The sequence below is a fragment of the Pithys albifrons genome, chromosome Z, assembly GCF_047495875.1.
Source record: "Pithys albifrons albifrons isolate INPA30051 chromosome Z, PitAlb_v1, whole genome shotgun sequence".
NCBI classification, from domain to species: Eukaryota; Metazoa; Chordata; class Aves; order Passeriformes; family Thamnophilidae; genus Pithys; species Pithys albifrons.
In genome coordinates, this window is record NC_092497.1 from 50958939 (window position 1) to 50983291 (window position 24353).

The following is a 24353-nucleotide window of genomic DNA, read 5'->3' on the forward strand; positions in this document are numbered from 1 at the left end:
ACAGGACTGGAACCTGGAGTCCATGTCTCTGTGCCAGTGGTCACAGAACCACAGGAGTTTGGGTTGATAGGGATCTTAAAGCTCATCCAGTGCCACCTCCTGCCCTGGGCAGGGTCAACTTCCACCAGCCCAGGTTGCTCCAAGCCCTGTCCAACCTGGCCTTGGACACTCCCAGGGCTAGGGCAGCCACAGCCTGGGGTCCAGCTGGCCCATCCCTGTGGGATGAAGGTGGAGCTGCCCTCGGTGGTGTGCACTGGCCTTGCCATGGTCCCCTCCCCATGTGCCCTCCTGTCCCCTGTGACTGTGCAGCAGGTGGGACAGCCCTGTGACAGACCTGCCAGTCATAGTCATGGCCACTCAGTGCCACCCAGCCTGGCCACCCCATGGCTGCCCCCATAGTGTGGAGTGGAGGGTCACCCTCACCAGTCTTAAACCAGCCTTCTTAGTGCTCCTAGAGCTCGTAGTCCTTGTGCTGGAGAACATGCTGAAGGCACAGCTGCATTCAGGTTCCTTGGGAGCTAAGGCTCTTCCATCTTCCCCTTTCTCCTTGTTCTCCTCCTCCTCTCCCTTTTCCCCCTCCTCCCATTCCCATCACACTTCCCTGTGGTGGCCAGTCCCACATAGAAGGACCACAAGCCTCTCTGGCACTGCAGGTTGAACAGAGTGGCAGCAGCAGCTGACCCACCCTGCCAAGATGGGTTTGTACAGGTTCCCTCATCCCTCTGCCCCAGGACCAGCCCTGCTGGCCCCAGAGCCACGTGTGCCTTCGCCCTGGCAGGGACAGACACAGAACCAGTGCTTTTAGGGGACAGCAGCACGAGGGGAGGGAGGGAAGAAAAGTGTGGGCTGCAATGGGCACAAGGGAAATGTCCCAGGGTAGGGGCAGCAGCTGGTGGGACCGCAATCCTTGTACAGGGAGGGAGCCAGAACACAGCAGGAAGCCTCTGATGGGAATTAAAGCTCGCCCAGCACACTCTGTGCATCTCTTCCTGTCCCATGACAAGTGTCCCTCATGCTGGACTCAGCTGGAATTTCTCTGGATGCCATATGAAGTGCTCTCTGGCAGCAGTGGTGGCTGCTGGAAGTTGCTGTGCATCCCAACTCAGAGGGATTCTGGCACATTTATCAGTAAGTTTTGATTCACAGTCCAAGCTGACTGCTGTGTGATGGCCCACTAGGAAGTTCTGGAGGTTTCTAACCTGGACTGACCAGGGAAGGCTCATGGCTGTGGAGAGGGAGGGAGGCAAGTGTTCCAACTGGCTGGGGAGTTTCCAGCTGACCCAAACGAAATTTGGATTTACTATGGTGTGAAACCCAGGGCGTGAGTCCAACAGGGGAGTTTGCTGGTCTCCAAAATTTCTGAGTGTTGATACAGAAGATTCTGCTGGTGGTGATGTTACTTTGATGCTGAGAAATGCTGACCAAATATATCTGAGAGGTTACTGTGACCCCTGATGATGCAAGAAGCAGTGAAGGAGAATAACCTGGTGTCCCAGCAGACATGTCAGATTGCCCAGGTACGTCAGGAAACAGACACGAGCTGCTAAATCAGCTGCCAGAGGGACTGGGGCACATTTCAGGTGTCCATCTCAGAATTCCTTCGAGACAAGCACCTCCTGTACCTGTGTCATCCTCCCACGAGGAATTCAGAGAGTAGCAGTGACCATGGATCATGAACCTGACAGATGCTATGCAGATATTAACATTATTTCAATTACAGACATAGTAAGAAGTTCTTATGAAGAACTCCACCAGGAACAAAATTATTACTGACCACAGGCTTTTACAATCACTTTTACAACCACAAGTATTTCTGTACAGGGTGGTGTGAAGAGCAACAAATCAGTGAATCCAGTCAGACACAGCAGCACAAAAACGCTGGGTTTCTTTAAGGGTGTTTGAGAACACTGACACACTGACCCCTCCGCACGAGATCTCACTGTGCAAAGTTCAGTTCTGAGTGGAATTTGGGGAACAGTTCTCCAGGCTGTGAAGTGTGACACTCTCTGCGTAGAGGGGACAGCTCGGGTCCCAGGTATTCATTTATGCCATTCCCAGGAATTTATTGCTTCAGTCGGGAAGACTCAGGAAGCAGCTCAGCAGCCACAGGCCCCTCTGAACGCACACGGTGTCAGTGGACAGTGAAATTTAAAGCTGCTGCTTCCAAAAATGCTCCAAGTCAAACCTTTTCTCAGAGAAAGAAGACAGAAGTCCTCCTGCACTGTCATTCCATATTAAGATTTTTACGAAAACAGTTCAAAAGTCCAGTTAAGTGTTTATCAGCTCATATTACTCTTAATTAGTCTCCTTGCTCACACAGACACTTTATTCCCATGCATCATAAGAATTCAAAGAATTTGGATGTGATGCAAAAAAACCCTAAACCTTGTTTTTAAAAACAAAAAACTAGAAATGCAAGCAACACAAGAAAACATTAAAGTACAAAATACTGCATTTTATTGATGTTTGGGTGTTTATGCAGCTCAATGCTGTTTGTCCCCAATACCCAATATTATCAAAGAAAACACGGTGTATGTTTAAAAAAACCGCTTTTTTTAACGCTTAAAAAAATCAAGAGCCAGAAATACGAACAATAAGTAAATCCTATAGCAAAATCTTTACATTTGAAAGGAATTAATGCAACCATCCCCTGTGTTTCCATGTTGCTGTTTACTTCAGATACTCAAGTGCAAATGACACACTGACAGATGCAGGGAATCTCCTGTCTCAGCTGAGCAGAAGGACACGCTGCAGCCCTGACTCAGCTCCTGCATGGCTGAACAGCATTTATCATCTGCAGAAATGCTCCAAAATGTTATTTACAAACCTAAAGATGTTGAACACCGAGTCGTGTGCACCACTGACAAGGAAAAAAGGAGCCTGCAGGCAGTATTAAGTTGCAATGGCATCAAAGAATAGGGAATTAAAACGAGATTTTCATGTCTCACATGGAGAATGACAAATTTCTGCTATGCAAAGGGTATAGTGCTATTTTTTTAAACTAACCTTAGACTAGGTTTTTTAATTTACATGGAAAATTACTTTTATGACACTAGTTTAAATGGAAGGCCTGGATTTGACAATGACACTTTACAGAGAGACATAAGTAAGAGTCAGCAGTGCCCTGGCAGCCAGGAGGGACACCCCTGTCCAGGGGGCATCAAGCCCAGCATGGCTGGCCAGGTGAGGGAGGGGACTGTCCCACTCTGCTCTGCATGGGGGCGGCCTCACCTGCAAGGCTAGGGCAGTCTGGGGGGACACAATGTAAGAGATGTGAAGCCATCAGAGAGCACCCAAAGGAGGCCAGGAGGGTGGGTAAAGGTCTGCAGGGAAGCCTTGAGGAGCAGCTGAGGGCACTTGGTCTGCTTGGCCTGGGGAAGAGCAGACTGAGGTCAGACCTCGATGGGTCTCCAACATCCTCCCCAGGGCAGCAGAGGGGCAGGTACCACTGTCTTCACTCTCAGGACCAGTAACAGAACTCGGGGGGACAGCTGGAGCTGAGCTGGGGAGGGGCAGGTGGGATATCAGAAAAAGGTTCATCCCCCAAAGGGTGGCTGGGCACGGAATGGGCTCCCCAGGGCAGGGGTCACAGCCCCAGGGCTGAGTTCACGAAGTGTTTGGACAACACTCTCAGGCACATGATGAGACTGCTGGAGTGTCCCGTGCACAGACAGAAGCTGGACTCAACCATCCTAACGGGGTCCTTCCAGCTCAGGATATTCTGTGATTCTGTGAGATACGGCAAACCAGGACTGTTCCTGATGGTTTGATTCAAGGAACAATCCACAGCAGAGGAGGAAATTAAAGCCTGCAGATAAGGAAGAAGGACAACATGCTCACACGAGGACTGTCAGCACCTGGAAACAGAGGGAGACTGTCCTGCACGGCAAAAAAAGCCTTCACAAATTACCTCTCTCCTTCAGAACAACAAAGACAAGCTCTGTCCAGACCTCTGCCTATATAGAATTGTAACACAGGAGATACAAACTGGTTAAAATACTGCTAGGATAGCACAAACAAGAGACATTACTTCACTTGTCACTTAACACGCGTTTCTATGGGAGAAAAAAAAAGTCAGCCAAACATCCAGATCTTGCTGTATTAAAGTTATATGTACACCTGGCAGTCCAAAAGTTACTTGTCTGGGATTTAATTTAAGCACCCTGATTACACAGTGTTCTTTACTACAAAACAGCCAAAGATACATTCATAATCCTAGAACTATTGTTATAATTAGCGCATTTTAAAGCATTATGTCTGACAGGCGCAGCCAAAGCTGTTTGACTCTTTTAAAGGTAAGTGGTCTGCGCTACTGCCCACACATAACGCAGCAACTCATGTTACAGTAATTACTTAAATGCTTTCACTGTTACAAAATGCTTTAGAGGAAAAAAAAAACAAAAGAGGGAAATTTGCACTTCAGTTTCTCGGTCTCGAAACGTGCTATGTCATGACACCCCACGCTGCCAGCCCTCTGCCCTGCAAAGGGGCTGTGTGGCCGTGGGGGGCCGATCCCCATGCCCGCTGTGCGGCTCCTGTGGCACCCACGGCACCCTGCGAGGTAGGTACCGATATCCCCAATGGCAGAGCCGAGCTCTGTGCCGCGTTGGTCCCACCGCGCCAGTGTCCGCCGGCCCCGCGGAGCCGCGCCAGGCTGCTCCAGGCACGGGCAGCGCCTCACAGCAAACTGCTGGGCAGGTTGCTGCTCTGCCACCTGAGGCAGGTGGTCTTGGAGTGTTTGTAGAGGTGGCTGGACTGGCTGAAGCGCTTGCCGCACTTGAGGCAGGCGTAGGGCTTCTCACCCGTGTGCACGCGGATGTGCTTCTTGCAGTCCGTTAGCGTCAGGAAGGTCTTGCAGCAGATCTTGCAGGCGTACTTGCGCGCACCCTCCACCACCAGCACGTTGTGCTCCGACAGAGCCTTCTTGCACTTGGACAGCACGTCTGCCGACGCCCGGGTGAGCTGCGGGGGGCCGGGCTGCGACAGGTGCGCGCCCTCGAAGGAGCCGCCCCCGTTCAGCAGCAGCTGCGACCCCGACGAGCCCTCCTGCAGCTGCGACCCGCGCACCGAGGTCACCACCGGCATCTTGGGCGCGATGCGGCGGTAGCCGGGGAAGGCGCCGGCCCCGCCCCGCACCGAGCCCATCATGGCACGGGACAGTGAGTGCAGGCCCAGGCCAGAGCGTGGGAAGTCCATGCCGAACTGCTCCGCCGCCCGGTACCCAGAGGTCTGCACGCAGGGCATGCCCATCACATCCTGCATGGGCCTCACAAAGTGGGAGTCCGCGGGCTCGCTGAACGGGTTCTCCACGTGGGACACAGTGGCAGAGGAGTGGCCACCAGCGGGCCCCGACTCCGGACTCATCAGGTAGGAGGTGTCGCTGTCCATCCTGCAGTCGCTGGTGGTGTTGGGAATGTTGTCGTCGCTGTTCTGGCTGGCTCCGAAGCTGCTGCCTCTGCTTTTATTCAGAAAATTTGAAATGCTGAAAGACGACTTGTGTTCCAGGTTGTTGGACACCTCCATGATGTGGATGTCTCCCACCCTGTCAGTGCTGGACTGCGGGTCGGAGAAGCTGCGGTCGCTGCTCTCGGGACTCAGCTCGATCTTCTCTGCACTCACCACTCCTCCTTCCACCTCCACGGACTCACTGCCCTCCGCCTGGGACGTGACGTCGCTCACCTCGTCCTGCGGCTCTGGGGAGCTCAGGGGCTCAGACTTCACCACCACCCTCATGTGCTCCTTCTCGTTCAGGCTGACCTCCGGGTTCTCACATGGGAAGCTGCTCTTCTCAGCAGCAGCCTCCTGGTCAAAGCTGGTCTCCACCTGTGTGGCCTGGGACGCCATGGACATCTGAGCAATGTTTCCCCCACCATTGTCCGACTGGCTGGGCACTTGGGCGTCCTCCTGTGCGCCAAAAGACTGGTCAAACATGATCGTGTTGTCCTCCTGGTTATCAGCAACGCCGTCAGCCTTGGAGTTGTCCACGATCTTGAGCGAGTCTGGCGAGAAGAACTCCTCGCGGGAGTGGACGCCAGGCTGAGCCGCCTCGGCCGCCGCGTCCGCGCCCGGCTCGTCCATGGCCGGCCGGACACGCGGCCTGGCGCGCTCCTCGGCGGGCGCCTTACGCTTGTGCAGGCGGCGCATGGGGAAGGCCGCGCGCTGCTCCAGGCCCCGCGCGGCGCCCGCCGGCTCCTCGGGAGGCTGCGCCGAGCCCAGCGCCGAGCTGACGATGCTGAGCCCCAGCTGCTGCAGCACGAAGGAGCGCTGGAGCCGCGCGCTCTGCTCCTGCGCGCGCTCGCTCGGCGGCGACAGCGGCAGCGTCCGCGTCGTCAGGTAGTGCTTGCAGGCCTTCACCACCGAGTTGAGGTGCAGGTGCGACGCCGCCAGCAGCACGTCCATCACGTTGCTCTCGCCCAGCATCAGCGTGGACGTGTACATCATGTCGATGAGCGCCGCAAAGGCCTCCGCCGTCACCACCTCGCTGTCCAGCTGGATCATGTTCATGCTCTGGTCGCCCTCGGCCACCGTGAACAGCGCGCGGAAGTGGGTGCTGCAGGCGGCCAGCACCGAGCGGTGCGCCTTGAAGTGCCGGTTCCCCACCACGATGACGCAGTCGCACAGCTGGCCGTGCAGCCGCTGGTAGTTCAGCTGCTGGAACACCTGCTCAAAGTGGCCCGGAAAATCCATGGTCCTGCAAAACAGAAGAAACCATTTATGGGCCGCTGGGTTGGTCAGAGGGGTGGGGCACCTCCCCTGCGAGGAAAGGCTGAGCCAACTGGAATTGCTCAGCCAGGAGAAGAAAAGCTGCAGGGTGGCCTAACTGGGCCTTCCAGTGGCTGAAGGGAAAGATGGGGCAAGACTATTTACAAGGACCTGGAGGGACAGGACAAGAGGAAATGGGATCAAACTGAAAGAGCAGGTTAAGATTAGACACTAGGAAGAAATCCTTGTGAGGGTGACTGGCCACAGAGGCTGTGGCTGCTCCACCCCTGGAAGTGTCCAAGGCCAGGCTGGACAGGGCTTGGAGCAGCCTGGTTCAGTGGTGGTGTCCCTGCCCATGGGACTGAGAGGAGCTCTAAGGTCCCTTTCAAGCCAGAGCAGTCTGTGATTCCAGGGCTGAAGCACAGCCAGGCTGCAGTGAACCTGGGTTTGCACAGGAAAGATGGGAGCTGACAGACAAACAGTGGAGATACGAATGTTCCACCGCCACACAGCTCCAGGACCAAAGCTGGCAGTCTGAGGAGGAGAAGCAAGAGGAGGAGGAGGAGGAGGAGGAGGAGGAAGAGCAGGAAGAAAACCCAGGTCCTGCCACAGAGCTGATCTCAGCACCAGCCATGTCACAGCACTGCAAACCAAAGAACACGGACCACCTCGCCCCTGTTAGAGTCCACCCAAACTGAAACACACCCACCAGTGAGGTCTTTAACCCTGGTTTGTAAAAAGACACGACTGCAAATAACCTGCGGCACCCCTTGATAAAGTGCTCACGAAATCAGGGGAGCTCCCACGGAAACTCCTGGACTTTAATTCCCATCTCACAGAGCTCAGAAGGAACTGACAGGTAGTTTTTGATTAAACCATGTTCTTAATTTTCCATTAATAGAACAGAAGTCATATCTTAGCAGACTCATCTCAAGACTTAAGAGGTGACTTTTGGCGATATCTCTACTTTTCTCATGAAGAAGGAAGGAAGCACAATGCTTGAGGAGCAAAAGGCTGCGTGCCCAAGGCACACACACACACACTCTGGTGCTCACATCTATTTTCCAAGAGCCACGGCCTCACTGGGCAGCTGAAATAAAAGGTCACACAGACAGAATTTTCCTTCTGAGGAGAGATCCAATCCAAGTCTGCCAATCCAGAAAGTCCATCCTCAAACACACACGTTTGCTGCTTTTCCAAGTAAGAACTAGGAATACAAATGGAAATTTATCTTCCACTGCCCATGTGTATTCAATGGACAAAATAAGACAATATTTTCAAACAGGGCTAAAGACACGGAGCTGGACTCCAGGAAGGTCTGCGGGTTACACGGATGGTCCAACCTCTCCTGCCCAGGCACCCGCGGGCTCTTGGAGCAGAGAACACATGGAAGAGCTGTCATTTTGACCCATCTTTTCAGATTTCAGAATTCCAAGGGAGTCCTTGCCTACAAGCACCAAACATGACTCCACCTGACACGAGACACACTCCAGCTTTGCTTCCAGTGCCACTGATTAGATTTGGTATTTGACTCTCAGTGGGCAGAAAGGCTGGAGCTCTGGACCCAGAACAAACACAGACTCGGGTGATGCAGAGATCCCACTCCCACGGGAAAGGGAACAGCCAGTTCCACAACCAAACAGAGGGGCTCAAGAGAACAGACACTGCACCAAACTGCGGAACTACAAGTTGTTTGACTATAAATAGCAACAGCCAGAGCCAAGTAAAGTGTAAGGGCAAGCAATGAAATACCACCTCCAAAATCCTGACTGGAAACCACCATCCTGTCTGTGCCTGGACAGGGTGTGAGACACAGAACCACAGGCACTGGATTCCCACATTTCTTGTTGGTGTCCGGAGCTGGATTCAGGAGGACTCAGAGTCCTGGCTAATTCCTTTATTCTCCTACATGACCTGAAACACCAGGGCAGGGGACAGAGGCGACACCAAGGCAGCAGGAAGGGCACTGCAGGTTTCCCACAGGAATTCAGGGGTTATTAGCAGCATTTCTACTGCATTAATGGCCATTTCTTCACCTGGTTTCCATTCCCTGGGAATGGATGGCTGGCACAGATGATCCCACGGCAGCACTGAACCCTGTGGGGAACTCACACACAGCCAAACCAGCACACAAAGTGAAACGCAGCCCCCGGATACCCCTGAAGGGGCTTTGAAAAGGTTTGCCAAGTATTTGGTTTTGTGTTACCAAAACCAACACCAAGAGCTTTGGCAGCTGCACCGCTCAGAGCAGTACCAGGAGAAACTGCCCCCCCCCCCGTGTCACTCTGTTCCCCCCCGTGTCACTCTGTGTGTCCCCCAGTGTCACTCTGTGTGTCTCCCCGTGTCACTCTGTCCCCCCTGTGTCACTCTGTCCCCCCCGTGTCACTCTGTGCCTCCCGTGTCACTCTGTGTGCCCCCGTGTCACTCTGTGTGTCCCCCCGTGTCACTCTGTCCCCCCTGTGTCACTCTGTCCCCCCCGTGTCACTCTGTGCCTCCCGTGTCACTCTGTGCCCCCCGTGTCACTCTGTGTGTCCCCCCGAGTCACTCTGTGCCCCCCGTGTCACTCTGTGCCCCCCCCGTGTCACTCTGTGACTCCCCCCGTGTCACTCTGTGTGCCCCCCGTGTCACTCTGTCCGCCTCCTGTGTCACTCTGTCCCCCTCGCGTCACTCTGTGCCCCCCGTGTCACTCTGTGTGTCCCCCCGAGTCACTCTGTGCCCCCCCGTGTCACTCTGTGACTCCCCCCGTGTCACTCTGTGTGCCCCCCGTGTCACTCTGTCCGCCTCCCGTGTCACTCTGTCCCCCCTGTGTCACTCTGTCCCCCTCGCGTCACTCTGTGCCTCCCGTGTCACTCTGTCCCCCCCGTGTCACTCTCTGTGTCCCCCCCGTGTCACTCTGTGTGCCCCCCCTTGTCACTCTGTGTGTCCCCACCGTGTCACTCTGTGCCCCCGTGTCACTCTGTCCCCCCCGTGTCACTCTGTGCCTCCTGTGTCACTCTGTCCCCCCTGTGTCACTCTGTCCCCCCCTTGTCACTCTGTGTGCCCCCGTGTCACTCTGTGTGTCCCCCCGTGTCACTCTGTGTGTCCCCCCATGTCACTCTGTCCCCCTGTGTCACTCTGTCCCCCCCCGTGTCACTCTGTGCCCCCCCGTGTCACTCTGTGTCCCCCCGTGTCACTCTGTGCCCCCCCGTGTCACTCTGTGTCCCCCCGTGTCACTCTGTCCCCCCCGTGTCACTCTCTGTGTCCCCCCCGTGTCACTCTGTGTGCCCCCCCTTGTCACTCTGTGTGTCCCCACCGTGTCACTCTGTGCCCCCGTGTCACTCTGTCCCCCCCGTGTCACTCTGTGCCTCCTGTGTCACTCTGTCCCCCCTGTGTCACTCTGTCCCCCCCTTGTCACTCTGTGTGCCCCCGTGTCACTCTGTGTGTCCCCCCGTGTCACTCTGTGTGCCCCCCATGTCACTCTGTCCCCCCCCGTGTCACTCTGTGCCCCCCCGTGTCACTCTGTGTCCCCCCGTGTCACTCTGTGCCCCCCCGTGTCACTCTGTCCCCCCCGTGTCACTCTGTGTGCCCCCGTGTCACTCTGTGCCCCCCTGTCACTCTGTGTCCCCCCGTGTAACTCTGTGTGTCCCCCATGTCACTCTGTGTGCCCCCCCGTGTCACTCTCTGTGTCCCCCCGTGTCACTCTGTGCCCCCCGTGTCACTCTGTCCCCCCCGTGTCACTCTCTGTGTCCCCCCCGTGTCACTCTGTGTGCCCCCCCTTGTCACTCTGTGTGTCCCCACCGTGTCACTCTGTGCCCCCGTGTCACTCTGTCCCCCCCGTGTCACTCTGTGCCTCCTGTGTCACTCTGTGCCCCCTTGTCACTCTGTTCCCCCCCGTGTCACTCTGTCCCCCCCGTGTCACTCTGTGTGCCCCCGTGTCACTCTGTGTCCCCCCGTGTCACTCTGTCCCCCCGTGTCACTCTGTGTCCCCCCCTGTCACTCTGTGCCCCCCGTCACTCTGTGCCCCCCGATTCACTCTGTGTGTCCCCCCGTGTCACTCTGTCCCCCCGTGTCACTCTGTGCCCCCCCGTGTCACTCTGTGTCCCCCCGTGTCACTCTGCCCCCCCGTGTCACTCTGTGTCCCCCCGTGTCACTCTGTCCCCCCGTGTCACTCTGTGCCCCCCGTGTCACTGTGTCCCCCCGTGTCACTCTGTGTCCCCCTGTGTCACTCTGTCCCCCCCCGTGTCACTCTGTGCCCCCCTGTGTCACTCTGTGCCCCCCCCGTCACTCTGTGTGCCCCCGTGTCACTCTGTCCCCCCCGTGTCACTCTGTCCCCCCCGTGTCACTCTGTGTGCCCCCGTGTCACTCTGTCCCCCCCGTGTCACTCTGTGTGTCCCCCCGTGTCACTCTGTCCCCCCCCGTGTCACTCTGTCCCCCCCGTGTCACTCTGTGCCCCCCCCGTCACTCTGTGTGCCCCCGTGTCACTCTCTGTGTCCCCCCGTGTCACTCTGTGCCCCCCGTGTCACTCTGTCCCCCCCGTGTCACTCTGTGTGCCCCCGTGTCACTCTGTGCCCCCCGTGTCACTCTGTGTGCCCCCGTGTCACTCTGTCCCCCCCCGTGTCACTCTGTCCCCCCCGTGTCACTCTGTGTCCGCCCGTGTCACTCTGTGTGCCCCCGTGTCACTCTGTCCCCCCCCCGTGTCACTCTGTCCCCCCCGTGTCACTCTGTGTGCCCCCGTGTCACTCTGTCCCCCCCCGTGTCACTCTGTCCCCCCCGTGTCACTCTGTGTCCGCCCGTGTCACTCTGTGTGCCCCCGTGTCACTCTGTCCCCCCCGTGTCACTCTGTGCCCCCCGTGTCACTCTGTGCCCCCCGTGTCACTCTGTGTGCCCCCGTGTCACTCTGTCCCCCCCCCGTGTCACTCTGTCCCCCCCGTGTCACTCTGTGTCCCCCCGTGTCACTCTGTGCCCCCCGTGTCACTCTGTGTGCCCCCGTGTCACTCTGTCCCCCCCGTGTCACTCTGTGTCCCCCCGTGTCACTCTGTCCTCCCCCGTGTCACTCTGTGTCCCCCCGTGTCACTCTGTCCCCCCCCGTGTCACTCTGTCCCCCCCGTGTCACTCTGTGCCCCCCGTGTCACTCTGTGTGCCCCCGTGTCACTCTGTGCCCCCCGTGTCACTCTGTGCCCCCCGTGTCACTCTGTCCCCCCCGTGTCACTCTGTGTGCCCCCGTGTCACTCTGTCCCCCCCGTGTCACTCTGTCCTCCCCCGTGTCACTCTGTGTCCCCCCGTGTCACTCTGTCCCCCCGTGTCACTCTGTCCCCCCCCGTGTCACTCTGTGTCCCCCCGTGTCACTCTGTCCTCCCCCGTGTCACTCTGTGTCCCCCCGTGTCACTCTGTCCCCCTCCGTGTCACTCTGTCCCCCCGTGTCACTCTGTCCCCCCCCGTGTCACTCTGTCCCCCCGTGTCACTCTGTCCCCCCCCGTGTCACTCTGTGTGCCCCCGTGTCACTCTGTCCCCCCGTGTCACTCTGTCCCCCCCCGTGTCACTCTGTCCCCCCCCGTGTCACCGCACGGTGTGACACTCGCCCCTCCCTGCCCCGGCCGCTCCCAATTCCCGGTTTTTAACCCCAAAAGGACCATTCCCTGCTCCTGCTCCGGGAGGAGCCCGCGGGGTCTCTGCACACCCCGAGCGGGGAAGGAGCCACCGGATCACGAGTCCCGCTCCCCGCACGGACCCCGCAATGGACGGACGGACGGACGGAGCCGCTCCCTCCCCATCTGACACCCGATCCCGGCCCCAGACGAACCCGTGCCCCCTCCGGGAGTGCCGTGCCTGTTGGTACCGCGGCAGCCCCAGAAGAACCGAAGCCCCGGGAGTGCCGCGCCTGTTGGTACCGCGGCCGGTCCCGCTCCCGGCGCTGCCCCGACCGCACTGGGGGGTTCCCCTTTCCCCCTTTTCCTCTTGTGACTCTCCCGGGCAGGACCTCTCAAGCTCCGTGGCATTCTCCGGGCAGCCCCCGCCCCGCAGCGCTGCGCCAGCACCGGCACGGACACACCGGGCGGCTCCGCTTTGTGCCGCTCCGGGACAGCACCGGGAGCCCGGAGAGCGCCGGTGCCGCCGCGGCTGGGAGGGCATCGGGCCCCGCCGCCCCCCGCTCCCCTCGCTCACCTGCGGTGTCGGTGCGGGCCGGGCCGGGGGATGGGGCCCGGGATCGGGATCGGGATCGGGATCGGGATCGGGATCGGGATCGGGATCGGGATCGGGATTGGGACGTTCCCGGCCCCACTCCCGCCGTGCCCGCCCCGCCCCGCCGCGCCGACCGATGGCGTCACTTCCGCCCGCCGCCGGCACGCGCCCGGCCCGCGGCCAATCGCTGGCCTCGTTACTGGGAAGGGCGGCTGCCTCCCTCCCCGCCCAATGGGGGACGAGCTCATTGGCGCCGCCGGAGGGGCGGGGCCGCTCCCTAAGCGTGCCCGCCATGCCCGCTATGGCCGCTCCCGGTGCGGGACCCGCCGCCACCTGGTGCTACCGCGGGGACCCCGCCCCGGACCGACCGGCGGCTCTCGGTGAGCGGGGCGGGGCCCGGGGCGGTGTCGGGGGGCCCGGCCGGCGGCTCTCGGTGAGCGGGCCGGGGCCCGGGGCGGTGTCGGGGGGCCCGGCCGGCGGCTCTCGGTGAGCGGGCCGGGGCCCGGGGCGGTGTCGGGGGGCCCGGCCGGTGCCGGCGCTGACGGCCGCGCTCCCCCACAGTGCGGTTCGCCCACGGGAGGCTGCGGCGCCCCGAGGCCCTGCGCTTCACCGCCTACCGCAACCGGGACACGGCGCATCCCCGCAAGAGGCACCGCCGGATCCTGGTAAGGGCCGACCCGGGCGGGCCGCGGTGAGAGCGAGGTGGTAGCACTCGGAACGGGGACCGGAGGAGGCCGTAACGGGGAAGCGGCACGGCAGGACCCGCACCGGGAATTCCCAAGGCCGCTCCCGCAGTGCAGGCGTTTGATTGACCCTTCTTTGCCCTCAGGGCTGTGGGTTCTGCAGGTGCGAACTGCAGAGTGTTCCCTGTGAGGGTGGGCAGGCCCTGGCACAGCCTGACCCACCCCCGGGAGTGCCCCAGGCCAGGCTGGAGCAGCCTCGGATAGTGGAAGGTGTCCCTGGTCGTGACAGGGCGTGGAACGAGAGGAGTTTTGAGGTCCCTTCCAACCCCAACCATTCCAGGGTTCTGTGAAAGTCTGTGCCGAGCTTTGTAAATAACTCTGTGAATAAACCCTCAGTGTTGCCCAGCCTGTACCACGGGAATGTTTTCCACGTGCCAGCAGCTCCCTGGGGTCTGGGGGAGGCACTGCCGGTGGGGGTGGCAGAAAGTCCAACATGGAATCACAGAATGGATTGGGTTGGAAAAGAACTCTGGGATTATCAAGTCCAACCCTTGATCCAACCCCACTGTGATCTCAGTGGGGTAGAATCAAGACATGGTGGATTCTCACTCAGTGCCACATCCAGAATCACAGAATGGATTGGGTTGGAAAAGCCCTCCCAGATCATCAAGTCCAACCCTTTGTCCAACTCCAGTCCCTTTACCAGATCATGGCACTCAGTGCCACGGCCAAGCTCAGTTTAAAAACCTCCAGGGATGGGGAATCCACCCCCTCTCTGGGCAGCCCATTCCAATGCCTGAGCACTCTCTCTGCAAAGAATTCTTTTCTGCTCTCCAACTTCAATTTCCCCTGGCAGAGCTTGAGCCCATTGTGCCCCCTTGTCCTGTTGCTGACACCCCGACATGTTCTCATAATGTTCTGGAAATGCATTTAGGGGGCAGAGCCACTCATGGTGGTGCTGCCTGTGACTTTCCAGTGGGCAAATTCCAGGGGCTGAGCAGCACTGGAATGTCAGTGGATTGTTGGAAACCACATTTTAACCTGAATTACTGAGGCTGATCATGGGTCAGGGCTGTGCTGATACACTCTGGGTGTGAGGTGCCATTCCTGGGAGTGTGAGCCCTGGGGGCAGCAGGGCAGGGGCAGGGAGGGTCACTCATTCCTGTGTCCCAGGAACTCTCCTGCTGTCCCAGGTGTCGGAGTCGGAGCGGCTGAGCTACGTGGGGCACAACTTTGGCAGTGAGGGCATGAGGTGCAACTCCCTGTGCAGGTATGGCAGGAGGAGCTGCTGGGACAGAGCTCCTGTCCCCTCCCTGGGCTGGGCTCGGAGGGGCCAGGGTGGGCTGTGGGGGTGTGGACAGGAGGCTTTCCCTGCTCCTGCACGTTCCTCTGGGAACTGGGATGTGTCAGGCACAGGGAGAATGTGTTCTAAAGGTCCCGTGAGGGCTGGGCTGAGGGCAGGGAGTAACAGCTTTGTTTTTAAGAACCCCCCTTAACCAGCTGTTGGTCAGTGCTGGAGGGTTCAGGCAGCCACACTGTGATTGTTGTAGGGCCCTTCCAGCTGAGATGTTCTGTAATTCTGCACAAGGAACGGGCTCCACTTCTGCAGAGTCTCAGAACATGCCAGTACCAGTCTGTGTCCTGTCTGAGCAGTGAAACGAGCAGAGATGGACCCTCAGACAGGGCTGTGCTCAGTCTGAGGTCCTGCAGCTGGAAAAAGGCATCAGGGGTCTGTGTGTTCCCGGGTTTGGAGGGATACGTTTGGTTGAATGAGTTCATGTGGCACAGTGTCAGTGCAGTGCTGTCTCTGGGCAGAGTCAGTGCCCCAGGCTCTGAGCTCTGGGGCTGGCCCTCAGCTCTGCAGGTCCTGAGCTGTGGGAGCTGCAGGGAGAGCTGGCTGGTGTTCCAGCCATGGACTCCAAGTCCTGGCACAACACAAACAGACAGAACAGAATCACACAACTCTGGCACCTGCACCTCATCTAAAGTAGTTGTTGGAAGATTCTGCATTTCCTGGGGACAGGGAGATGTTGTATTTCCATATGTACACGTGCCTTGGAGGTGAGTGGTTTGTTGTGACATTCCAAATGTGCAAGGCAGGAGAATTGGCAGGGCTGGGAGGACTGTGTGGTTCATGTCATTTCCACTGCTCTGCCTCTCTCTGATCCCTTTCCCTGCTCTCCCCAGGTACTTTGTAGGTGTGTTGGACAAGGACTCTGGGCAGATGGAAGTCTACAACGCTGAGATATTCAACATGCAGCCCCTGCTCTCAGGTGGGAGGTGCTGGGTGTGCCCCCAGCCAGTGCCAGGCCTGTGTGTGCCCCCACCTGCTCTGTCCCCTCATTTCTCCCTGTTCCCTCAGCACGGAGGATCCCTCACTACTCCTGCCTGCTGTGAGGAGCAGCAGGACAGGGAAGCACAGCAGGCCTGGAGGAGATTAAGCAGGGAGGTGGGGAGTGTCACTGCTCCAGTGTGGCTTTGTCTGGGTGTGCTCTGTGAGGAAGTCCTGGGACTTTTTGGACCAAGGGACTGGATCTCTGAAAACAATACAACAGGTTGTCTTCAGCAGACTGGATTTTGTCAGTGATCCCAGGAGGATCCCTGATCCCAAAGGAGCAGCTCTTCCAGGAGCTGATTGTCACCTGGGTTTGGCCACAGTCTGTGCATTGCACCCACTGGCTTCACAGCAAAAGCTCCTTTTTTGTTCCAGGTTCTCATATTTGGTGTGTTCTTTGGTTGGCCCAGCCCTGTGGGTGAGATCTGGTGTGATGTGCCAAGTCTGCCAGCGATGCCAAAGGCACTGCTGTCCTGGCTGCTGCCACCAGACACAGCAACTCTGCTCTTTTGTAGATAACCTGATACCTGACGACACCAAGGATTATCAGAAAAAATCCTACCGGGAGAAGGTAAAGTTGAAACTGTGTCCCGTTGTGCTGTGATTGTCCAGCCAGCAGGGGCTTGTTTGAGGCTGGGGTGTTTGGTGTCCCGCAGGATAAGCCTGTGCTGGTGCAGCCCTGTCTCTGTGCGCTGGAGGCAGCACAGCCACTGCCTGCCTTGGCCGTGTTCTCATGGCCGGTTGGGGCTTCCTGCCCCTCACAGAGCAGTGCGAGGGGCTGCCCTGTGCAGTGCTTGGGGTTCCACAGGGGCTGTGGCTGTGCAGGGAGTGGTGGGGTTTGTGCTTCATGGTGTGTCTGTGCCCAGGTGGATCTGTGCATCGAGGCCTTTGGAACCAGCAAGCAGAAGCGAGCGCTGAGCGCCCGGCGCATGAACGCCGTGGGCGGGGACATGGTCAGCACGGCTGTGACAAAGGCAGCAGCAAACATCATCGGTGCCAAGGGAGTGACAGGTGAGAGGCTGCTGCCTGGGGAAATGTGCTTTTCTGTCTGTCCTTGCCAAGTGTTGAGGGACTGAGGCAGCTGATGGTCTGACAGCTGAGAAGGGCGCACAGGGAGAAACTTCTGCCTTCTGGTCCTGCTGGACTTGGTGTGGGAGTTGCCTGAATGAGGGAAGGGCCCTGTCACATCAGTGTCCATCCTGCCCATTGCTGGGAGCTCTTGTAGGATTCCCTGGATGTGATTGCACTGGGATAAAGGCAGTGCCTTAACCTGGTCTGAACTCTGGCGTGGCTGTGGAAAACAGCACGGTCCTGACTCTGGGAGTGTTGCACCCTTGGGACAGGTCTCAGCATGGTGTGGGGTCACCATTCCCTGGAGTTTCCAAGCTGTGGCAGCTGGGCCTGCCCTGACCTTGTGCTGTGGACGCCCCTGCTCAGAACAGGAGGATGGACAGGAGCCCTCCAGAGCATTTCTGGGATCCTGGGTGTCATTGGCATGAACAAGAGAGGAGGTGTCTGTTGACTGTAGAACCCGCGAGGTTCCTTCCCTTTTGTTCCAGGGTGGATATTGATTGTGCTCCCAGAGCTGCTTTGTGCCAGCATCTTGGTGCTCTTCTCTCCTAGATGTTTCTCTGCTCTGGAATGGTTTTTCTGAATTTTAAGGAGCAGAAGGTTCTTGACAGAAGTTTAGAATGCCTAAAACTCCTGCTGTGACTAAACTGGTGTTGGCCCAAGAGGCAGCGTTGGGTAGACTTGGATCTGAGGGAAGGATTTGGGCTGTGTCCCGTTGTTTGCATTTTGATTTGCACGGTCCAAAGCTCATTGCTGCCTCCCTCCAAAGCTCTGGTGCAGGATGTGGCCCAGGATGAGGAGCAGACCATCTCTGCCTTCCTCCCACCGTGCCACGAGGACGCGGACAGGCCGGAGCACGTGTACAGGTTTGAGGACAGTATCCTTTCTGGGAGTGAGCTGAGCCTCACCCCTCACAGGCCAACAGCTGGGAGCAGGGTAGTGCTGTGCTGGACATTTTGGGCCGTGCAAGTCCCACCTGCTGCCCTTCCCAGCAGAGAGCAGGATGCTCTTCCAGTTGGCAGCAGTTCCACTGGGAATAGTGGTGGGGTTGGCAACGCAGAAGTGCCTTGTGGTTGTGCCACAGTGTTAGAGGCCAGGTTCCATCCCCCTGCCCTGCCCTCCCTCCCACGGTGAATGTGCAGAGTTGCTCTTGCAGGGGGGCAGAGCCCAGGCCTGTTGTTTTCCTTAGAGCCCTGCCAGTCCTGTCCCCTGCCGAGTACGAGGCGCTGCGGGTGCCGGCAGCCCCCTTGGCCAGCGCCAGCGCCGAGGACATTGCCAGGAAGGTGGAGGAGAGAAGGTAAGGCCTGGCTGCTGCCAGGGGCCGTGTCCTGGCGGGGCAGGGGAGCTGCTGCTGCGGCTCCACAGCCCTGGGGCGGCAGGGAGACATGGGATGGGCATGGCTGAGCTACACAGGCCTTGGGGAATGGGGGCACAGGCGTTTGGCCACAGCCTGAGCTCCCTCTCTCTCTCCTGCAGCCACTGTTCCTTTGTTCTGGAGGAGCTGAAGTTCCTGCCCACTGATGAGAGGAGCAGAGACCACAAGGCCCGTTGCCTCTGGTTCCTGGACACCCTCATTAAGTTCAGCAAGCAGAAAGTGATCAAGAAGAAGCGTAAGAGTTTTCAGCTCATGAAGATGTGCCTTTGGGAATGTCTTTGTCATCCTTTGCTCATCAGCTGAGCATGTGGATCTCTTGTTCTTGGGGTCCTGCTTTTGAAACAGCACTGCACAAAACACTCTGATATTTTCCAGGCTTGCCAGTCTTTCCCATCTGAGTGTCCTTGTCAGTCCTTGGCGGGGCTGATGGAGGAGGAAGTGGCAAGCCTGGCTGTAAATACCCTCCTGTGCTGCTGGGGACACAGGAGTCACCCATAGGACAGCACTGAGGAGGATGTGGGAATGACTAATCTTGGTGCTAGTAGGGACTGTTGTGGGCTCAGCTTTATTAGTCTTCTGTGGCAAAAGAAATACACGTTTGGGGGGGGTGTTTTAGATTGTGTAGTGTGGAATGGGAACATCCCTGTTACAAAGAAAATAAAAGGTTTTGGGACCTTCTCAGACCTGAAAAATGGTGGTACCTAGAAACCAAGGGCCCAGGCTCCTTTTAGGTTCTCTGTGGTCCTGGGAAGGGGTGGTAAGTGGTGGAATTCTTGGGGTTGGACTCAGGGATCCTCATGGGTCCCTTCCCATGTGTGATACTCTGTGATACTCCACTGTAAGTGCCAGGGTGATAAAGTGCTGCTGTGATGGGTGGGCAGTATGAGGTAAGGTGTGTGCTCCTCATCCCCCTGCAAAGCCCCTCTCTGCCCTAGATCCCATGGGTCCAGAATGCCCACACATCATCAGCAAAAAACTCATGAAGAATTTCACCTCGCTGACCTACAACAATGGCAGGTAAGGGAGGGTGTGTGATGCTCTTGAGGCACAGATAGGGCAGCACAGACACACCACTGGTGACCTCCCCTACACTCCGTGTCTCACAAGTTCTTCTTCTTGCCATCCAGTGTCCAGAATTTAATCTCTGCATCCATGAAGGCCAAAATCACTGCCTATGTCATCATCTTGGCTCTGCACATCAACAACTTCCAGACAGACCTCACGGTCCTGCAGAACGACATGAAGCTGCAGGAGAGCAGGTGAGTCCTGGATGTTCACACCTGCTGGGATCCTCCTACAGGGAGACCCTGGGAGAGCTCTGAAGCTGCCCTGGCACCTGGGGTGGGCTTTTATTTTCCTGTAGGTGCAGGGCTTGAATTGCCCAGCAGGTGTCAGCTTCTGGCTGCTCCTTGGATCAGCCTCCTTGGCCCTGTAGATTGATTGGAATTGGGGTTTGTGGCTGCAAACTGATGTCTGTACCTTACCAGAGCTCTTAGTCACTGCTCGGTTTTCAAATCCCTTGTCAGCCTTGATGGCACCACTTCTGATGGCTCTTTATTCTCTGATAGCCAGTAGTGGGTTTCATAGCAGTGTTTGCTGTTGGTTTCCATTCATTTTTCCTTGCTTTTTTTTCATTCTGGAGCTAAGCTTTTCCAGGAATCCATGTTGGGTCTGGCAGTTGGCACCCACATTTATTTGTCTGTGCTGCCCTGGAGCTGGGAACGTGGGACCTGGGATGCTGTGGGGAGCAGGGTGGAGGAGGCCGAGAGCTGCTGGAAGAGCCAGCAGCATTCCCAGGAGAGCTGTGCCTGGCAGCCCTGACACTCCTGCGCTGCCTCCGTGGCATCCCCTGCCTCTGGCAGAGGCCACAGGTCAGTGCAGGGTCCTGTGCCACTGACCACGTCCCTCCGGTGCTTTGCAGGATCCTGGACATCGCCAGGGCCCTGCGGCTGAAGGTGTCCAAGACCAGGGGGGCCCCGGGGCTGGAGAACGACCAGAACCACAAGCTGGGCACTCTGTCCCTGCCCTTGCCCGTGCAGAAGGCGCCGGCAGGGCAGCGCAAGCGCAAGAAAATGAACTGAAAAGCTCAGGAGGCCTGAGGGGCGACAAAGCCCCTCCCTCAGAACGCCATGGGGACGCCTTTGCCTGCTGGATTTGGGTCCAGCATCAGCCTGGCCCTGCTGAAACGTGGCTGGGGGCCAGGGTGAAGCAGGTGTTTGCTTCATTAAAATGCTGCTTTTTTTCTATTTATGTAGAAAAAGCTTTAATGAATGAAACCTTTTGTTTTTCCAGTCTGTCCTGGGGAGGGGAGCGTGTGCTGTGCTGGATCCAGAGGGCACAGGCTGAGCCTTCAGGCTCTGCCTGGCAGCTGTGGCTGGACCCTCACAGGGGAGGGGAGGAAGCACAGAAAGAGACAAAGAGGGTGACTTAGACAAACCTTTTGGTTCTCTGGAGTGTCAGTGTAACACCGTGTTCAAAGAGTGTTTCTGCCACTTCCTACACTGGCTGCTTGCCTGGGGGGAGGAGAATTCTGTGACTTAGAGTTGGAGTCACCTTCAGGAAGGGTGATGCGTGATGGGTGTGAGGCACAGCTGTGGATTCACAGTCCTTGGGAGAGAGATTTTGGGCTGGTTTCTCTGCATTTCCACTGTCCAGGGGCAGGTGCTTACTTAGTAAGGCTGTAGGAGTTGGGCTTGGGAGAAACAGGATCACCTCTAAGAGACTAAAAGGGGAGCATGGAATGTCAGGATCAGTCCTCTCCGAGGTGGGATTGCCTCAGGTAGTAGTTTGGGTTTGGATCAATCCCCTCTGAGGTGGGATTGCCTCGGGTAGTAGTTTGGATTTGGCACATCCCCGTGGGATTTACGGGTGTGCCCCTTCACACCTGAGTCACCCCCTGTTCACACGTGTCATTGCCAGAGACACAACCTTCTCCTGTGTCCGGAGGAGTCGTTAGTTACTGCTGTGGGAATTGCGGGCTCCAGGTAATCAATGGCAATGGCAGGGGCTGGAAGAGTCGCGATTGGTTGTGAAAGAAGAGGCCCCGCCCCCTGTCCGGAGCCACGCCCCCTCGGCGATCTGTGCACCCGGCACTGCAGCGCGGCAGCCGGGCCGGCAGGGGGCGCCAAAGGGCTGGGCCTGTGGGAAGGGGCGGGGCCTGTGGGAAGGGGCGGGGCCCGGGCCGGGTCCGAGATAAAAGGGGGCCTGGGAGCGGAGTGAGGGGGGTAAAGGGGCTTTGGGGGGTCCAGGGAGGCTTTGGGGGAGTAAGGGGGTTTTAGGGGGATTCTGTGGTAGTTTAGGCAGCCTAAGGGGGATTTGGGGGTCTTGGAGGGGTTCGACGGGGTTTTGGGGGATTCTGTGGGAGCTTTGAGGGTTCTGGGAGGGTTTAGGGCAGTTAAAAGGGGGTTTGGGGGGATTCTGTGAGAGTTCAGGCAGTCTAAGGGGAATCTGGGGGTCCTGGGAGGGTTTGGGGTTGTTAAAAAGGGGTTTTGAGGGATTCTGTGGGAGTTTAGGCAGTCTAAAGGAATTTTGGGGGGTCCTGTAGGGATTTTGGAGGTCTCTATAGGGGGATTTGGAGGTGTTTGGGGGATTTGGGTGGGTTTAGAGAGGGCTTGGGGATCGCTAAGGGTGGTCTGGGAATGGGGGGGTAATAGGGGGTCTTGGGGGGATACTGGGGAGTTTGGGGATCCCCAGAGGGGGTCTCCAGAGTCTGGGGGGGGGGGATTGAAGGGTCTAAGGGGATTTTGAGGAAGGGGTGGGAACTGGGGAGGAGGAGGAGGGTTAAGGGGGGTTTGAGGGGTCCTGGCAGGGTTAGGGGGGTCCCTCAGGGTGTTTGGGGCATCCCAAGGGTGTTTTGGGTGGTCCTGGGGTTTTTTTTTTAGGGGTTTGGGGGATGTTGGGGCATCCTGGGAGTGTTTCCAGTGGGCCCAGAGCTATCTGGGTGGGAGTGGTTGTGCCTAGTTTGTGCCCGGCTGTACTTTAAGGGGTCCCAGGAGCTTTTTGGACAGTCTCTGAGAGGTTTAAGGGTGTCCCAGGGGTGTTTAGGGGGGATCCTGGTGGTGGGTTGGAGGGTCCCAGGTTTGTTTTGGCAGGTACCACGTGTGTTCTGGGGGGTCCTGGGGTGTTTGAAGGGGTCCCTGGGTGGGTTTCAGGGGGGTCCTGGCGGGTCGGGGGTTGTTCTGGGGGCTCAGGAAGGTCGTGGTGCAGCTACAGCTTGTCCTTCATCCACAGGAGGAGTCACAGGTTCTGGACTGGCTGCCCCCACCCCGGTGGTGAGAGATCCCTGGAGCACTCCAGAACACCCCAAAACACCCCAAATCACCCTGGAACACCCCAAAATACCACGAAACACCCCCAAATGTCACCCAGTGCACCCAAAATACCCTCAAAATCAGTCCGAACTACACCCCAAATTACCCTAAAACTTAACCTGAGACACCCCCAACAACCTGAGAACACCCCGTAACACCCTGAAAATACCTCCAACATACACCCAAGCACCCCAAAACATCCAAAACCACCCTAAAATATCCCCAAAACACCCTCAAAACACACCAAAGCACTTCAAAACATTCCCAGACAACAAAAGATACCTCAAACCTGTCTGACACCCCAAGAACACCCAAAACATCTCAGAACACCCTCAAATGTACCCCAAAATACCTAAAGGCACCCTAAAATACCCCACAAAACCCAAGCCTGCCCCACTCCCTCCCAAAACAGACCAAAACACAAAACTACCCTAAAAACACTTCAAGAACATCTTTAAAAACAGAAAGTAGCCCAAAACACCGAGCTGTGGTCTGGGCACAGCCCGGGGGACACCGACCCCCGGCGGGTCCGCAGCACGCTCGGCCCCGGCCCGTGTGACATTCCCCAGTTAAGGACGCACCGTGAGAGCTCCTGTCGCGACACAGACCCCGAAATACACCCGGGCGTTGTTATTTACAGCGAACTAACAGGAGTAACTGCCCGCAGCACCGGTAGAGACTCGGCCGGCGCTCCGCGACCCACCCCGAGGGACCCCGGGCGAGCACCGAGCGCTCCGGGGCCGAGCGGGGTGCGGGGGCACCAGGAGGGGTGGGAGGGGGCACACGGCCCGGGGTGGGAGGGGGGACAGACACGGCCCGGGGTGGGAGGGGGGACAGACACGGCCCGGGATGGAGACACGGCCCGGGATGGGGACACGGCCCGGGATGGGAGGGGGGACAGACACGGCCCGGGATGGAGACACGGCCCGGGATGGGGACACGGCCCGGGATGGGAGGGGGGACAGACGCGGCCCGGGATGGGGACACGGCCCGGGATGGGAGGGGGGACAGACACGGCCCGGGATGGGGACACGGCCCGGGATGGGAGGGGGGACAGACGCGGCCCAGGATGGGGACACGGCCCGGGATGGGAGGGGGGACAGACGCGGCCCGGGATGGGGACACGGCCCGGGATGGGAGGGGGGACAGACGCGGCCCGGGATGGGGACGGTCTCGCCCCGCCCCACCTGGGCGCGGGCGCGCGTGATTGGCTGAGGGGGGCGGGGCTCCGCCTCTCGCACGCTGCCCGCCCCGCCCGGCGGCGCGGTGACGTCACCCGGCGGCGCGGTGACGTCAGAGAGCGGCGCGGTGCCGCGCCGGGCCGGGCGCTCCGGGCCGTCGATCCCGGTGCCGATCCCGGTCCTGCCGCTCCGATCCGCTCCAGCCATGGCAGTACCGCCCGCAGGTGCGTGCCGCCCGCCCCACACACGGCCGCGGTGCCCCGGGTCGGCAGGTCGCCGTTCCCCGGGCCGCGGCCGCTGCTGCCGGGCTGACCTTGGGCCCCGGTGCAGGGCCCGAAACCCGCCGGGGAGCGCGGGAGGTGCCGGGAGGGATCGGGGCGCCCGCGGGAGCGGCAGCCCCGGGTGAGGGGACTGCGGAGCTGGGGCCGCCGCCGAGAGCGTCCCCGCCATGTGACACCGGGACGAGAAGCTGCCGCGGGGCCGACGGCGGGCACGGGCCTGGCGGAGGCCCGGCTGGAGGGTCCGCCCGGAGCAGGC

General features: G+C 58.6%; 3 protein-coding genes across 4 annotated transcripts in view; 2 read left to right on the forward strand and 1 right to left on the reverse strand.

Moving 5' to 3' along the window:
* Positions 1-1758: 1758 nt before the first annotated feature.
* Positions 1759-12976, reverse strand: ZBTB5 (zinc finger and BTB domain containing 5). The gene is made up of 2 exons (XM_071580262.1): positions 12844-12976; positions 1759-6691 (listed from the first exon to the last, which is right to left on the reverse strand). The coding sequence occupies exon 2, from the start codon at positions 6685-6687 to the stop codon at positions 4678-4680; it is 2010 nt and encodes a 669-aa protein (XP_071436363.1). The 5' UTR covers positions 6688-6691; positions 12844-12976; the 3' UTR covers positions 1759-4677.
* Positions 12977-13124: 148 nt separating this feature from the next.
* Positions 13125-20601, forward strand: POLR1E (RNA polymerase I subunit E). Its single transcript, XM_071581370.1, has 12 exons — positions 13125-13241; positions 13423-13526; positions 14738-14814; positions 15732-15817; positions 16395-16450; positions 16746-16890; positions 17720-17827; positions 18151-18247; positions 18427-18560; positions 19261-19342; positions 19453-19584; positions 20247-20601. The coding sequence occupies exons 1-12, from the start codon at positions 13154-13156 to the stop codon at positions 20404-20406; spliced, it is 1269 nt and encodes a 422-aa protein (XP_071437471.1). The 5' UTR covers positions 13125-13153; the 3' UTR covers positions 20407-20601.
* Positions 20602-23768: 3167 nt separating this feature from the next.
* SLC25A51 (solute carrier family 25 member 51) overlaps positions 23769-24353 on the forward strand; it is a 5458-nt gene continuing 4873 nt past the window's right edge. For both annotated transcript variants that reach the window (XR_011699979.1, XM_071581185.1), the window contains exon 1: positions 23769-24040. Coding sequence is in view for 1 of the 2 variants with exons in the window: in XM_071581185.1 (XP_071437286.1) it covers positions 23769-24040 (272 nt within the window). In the remaining variant the exon portion in view is untranslated. The remainder of the gene's footprint in view (positions 24041-24353) is intronic.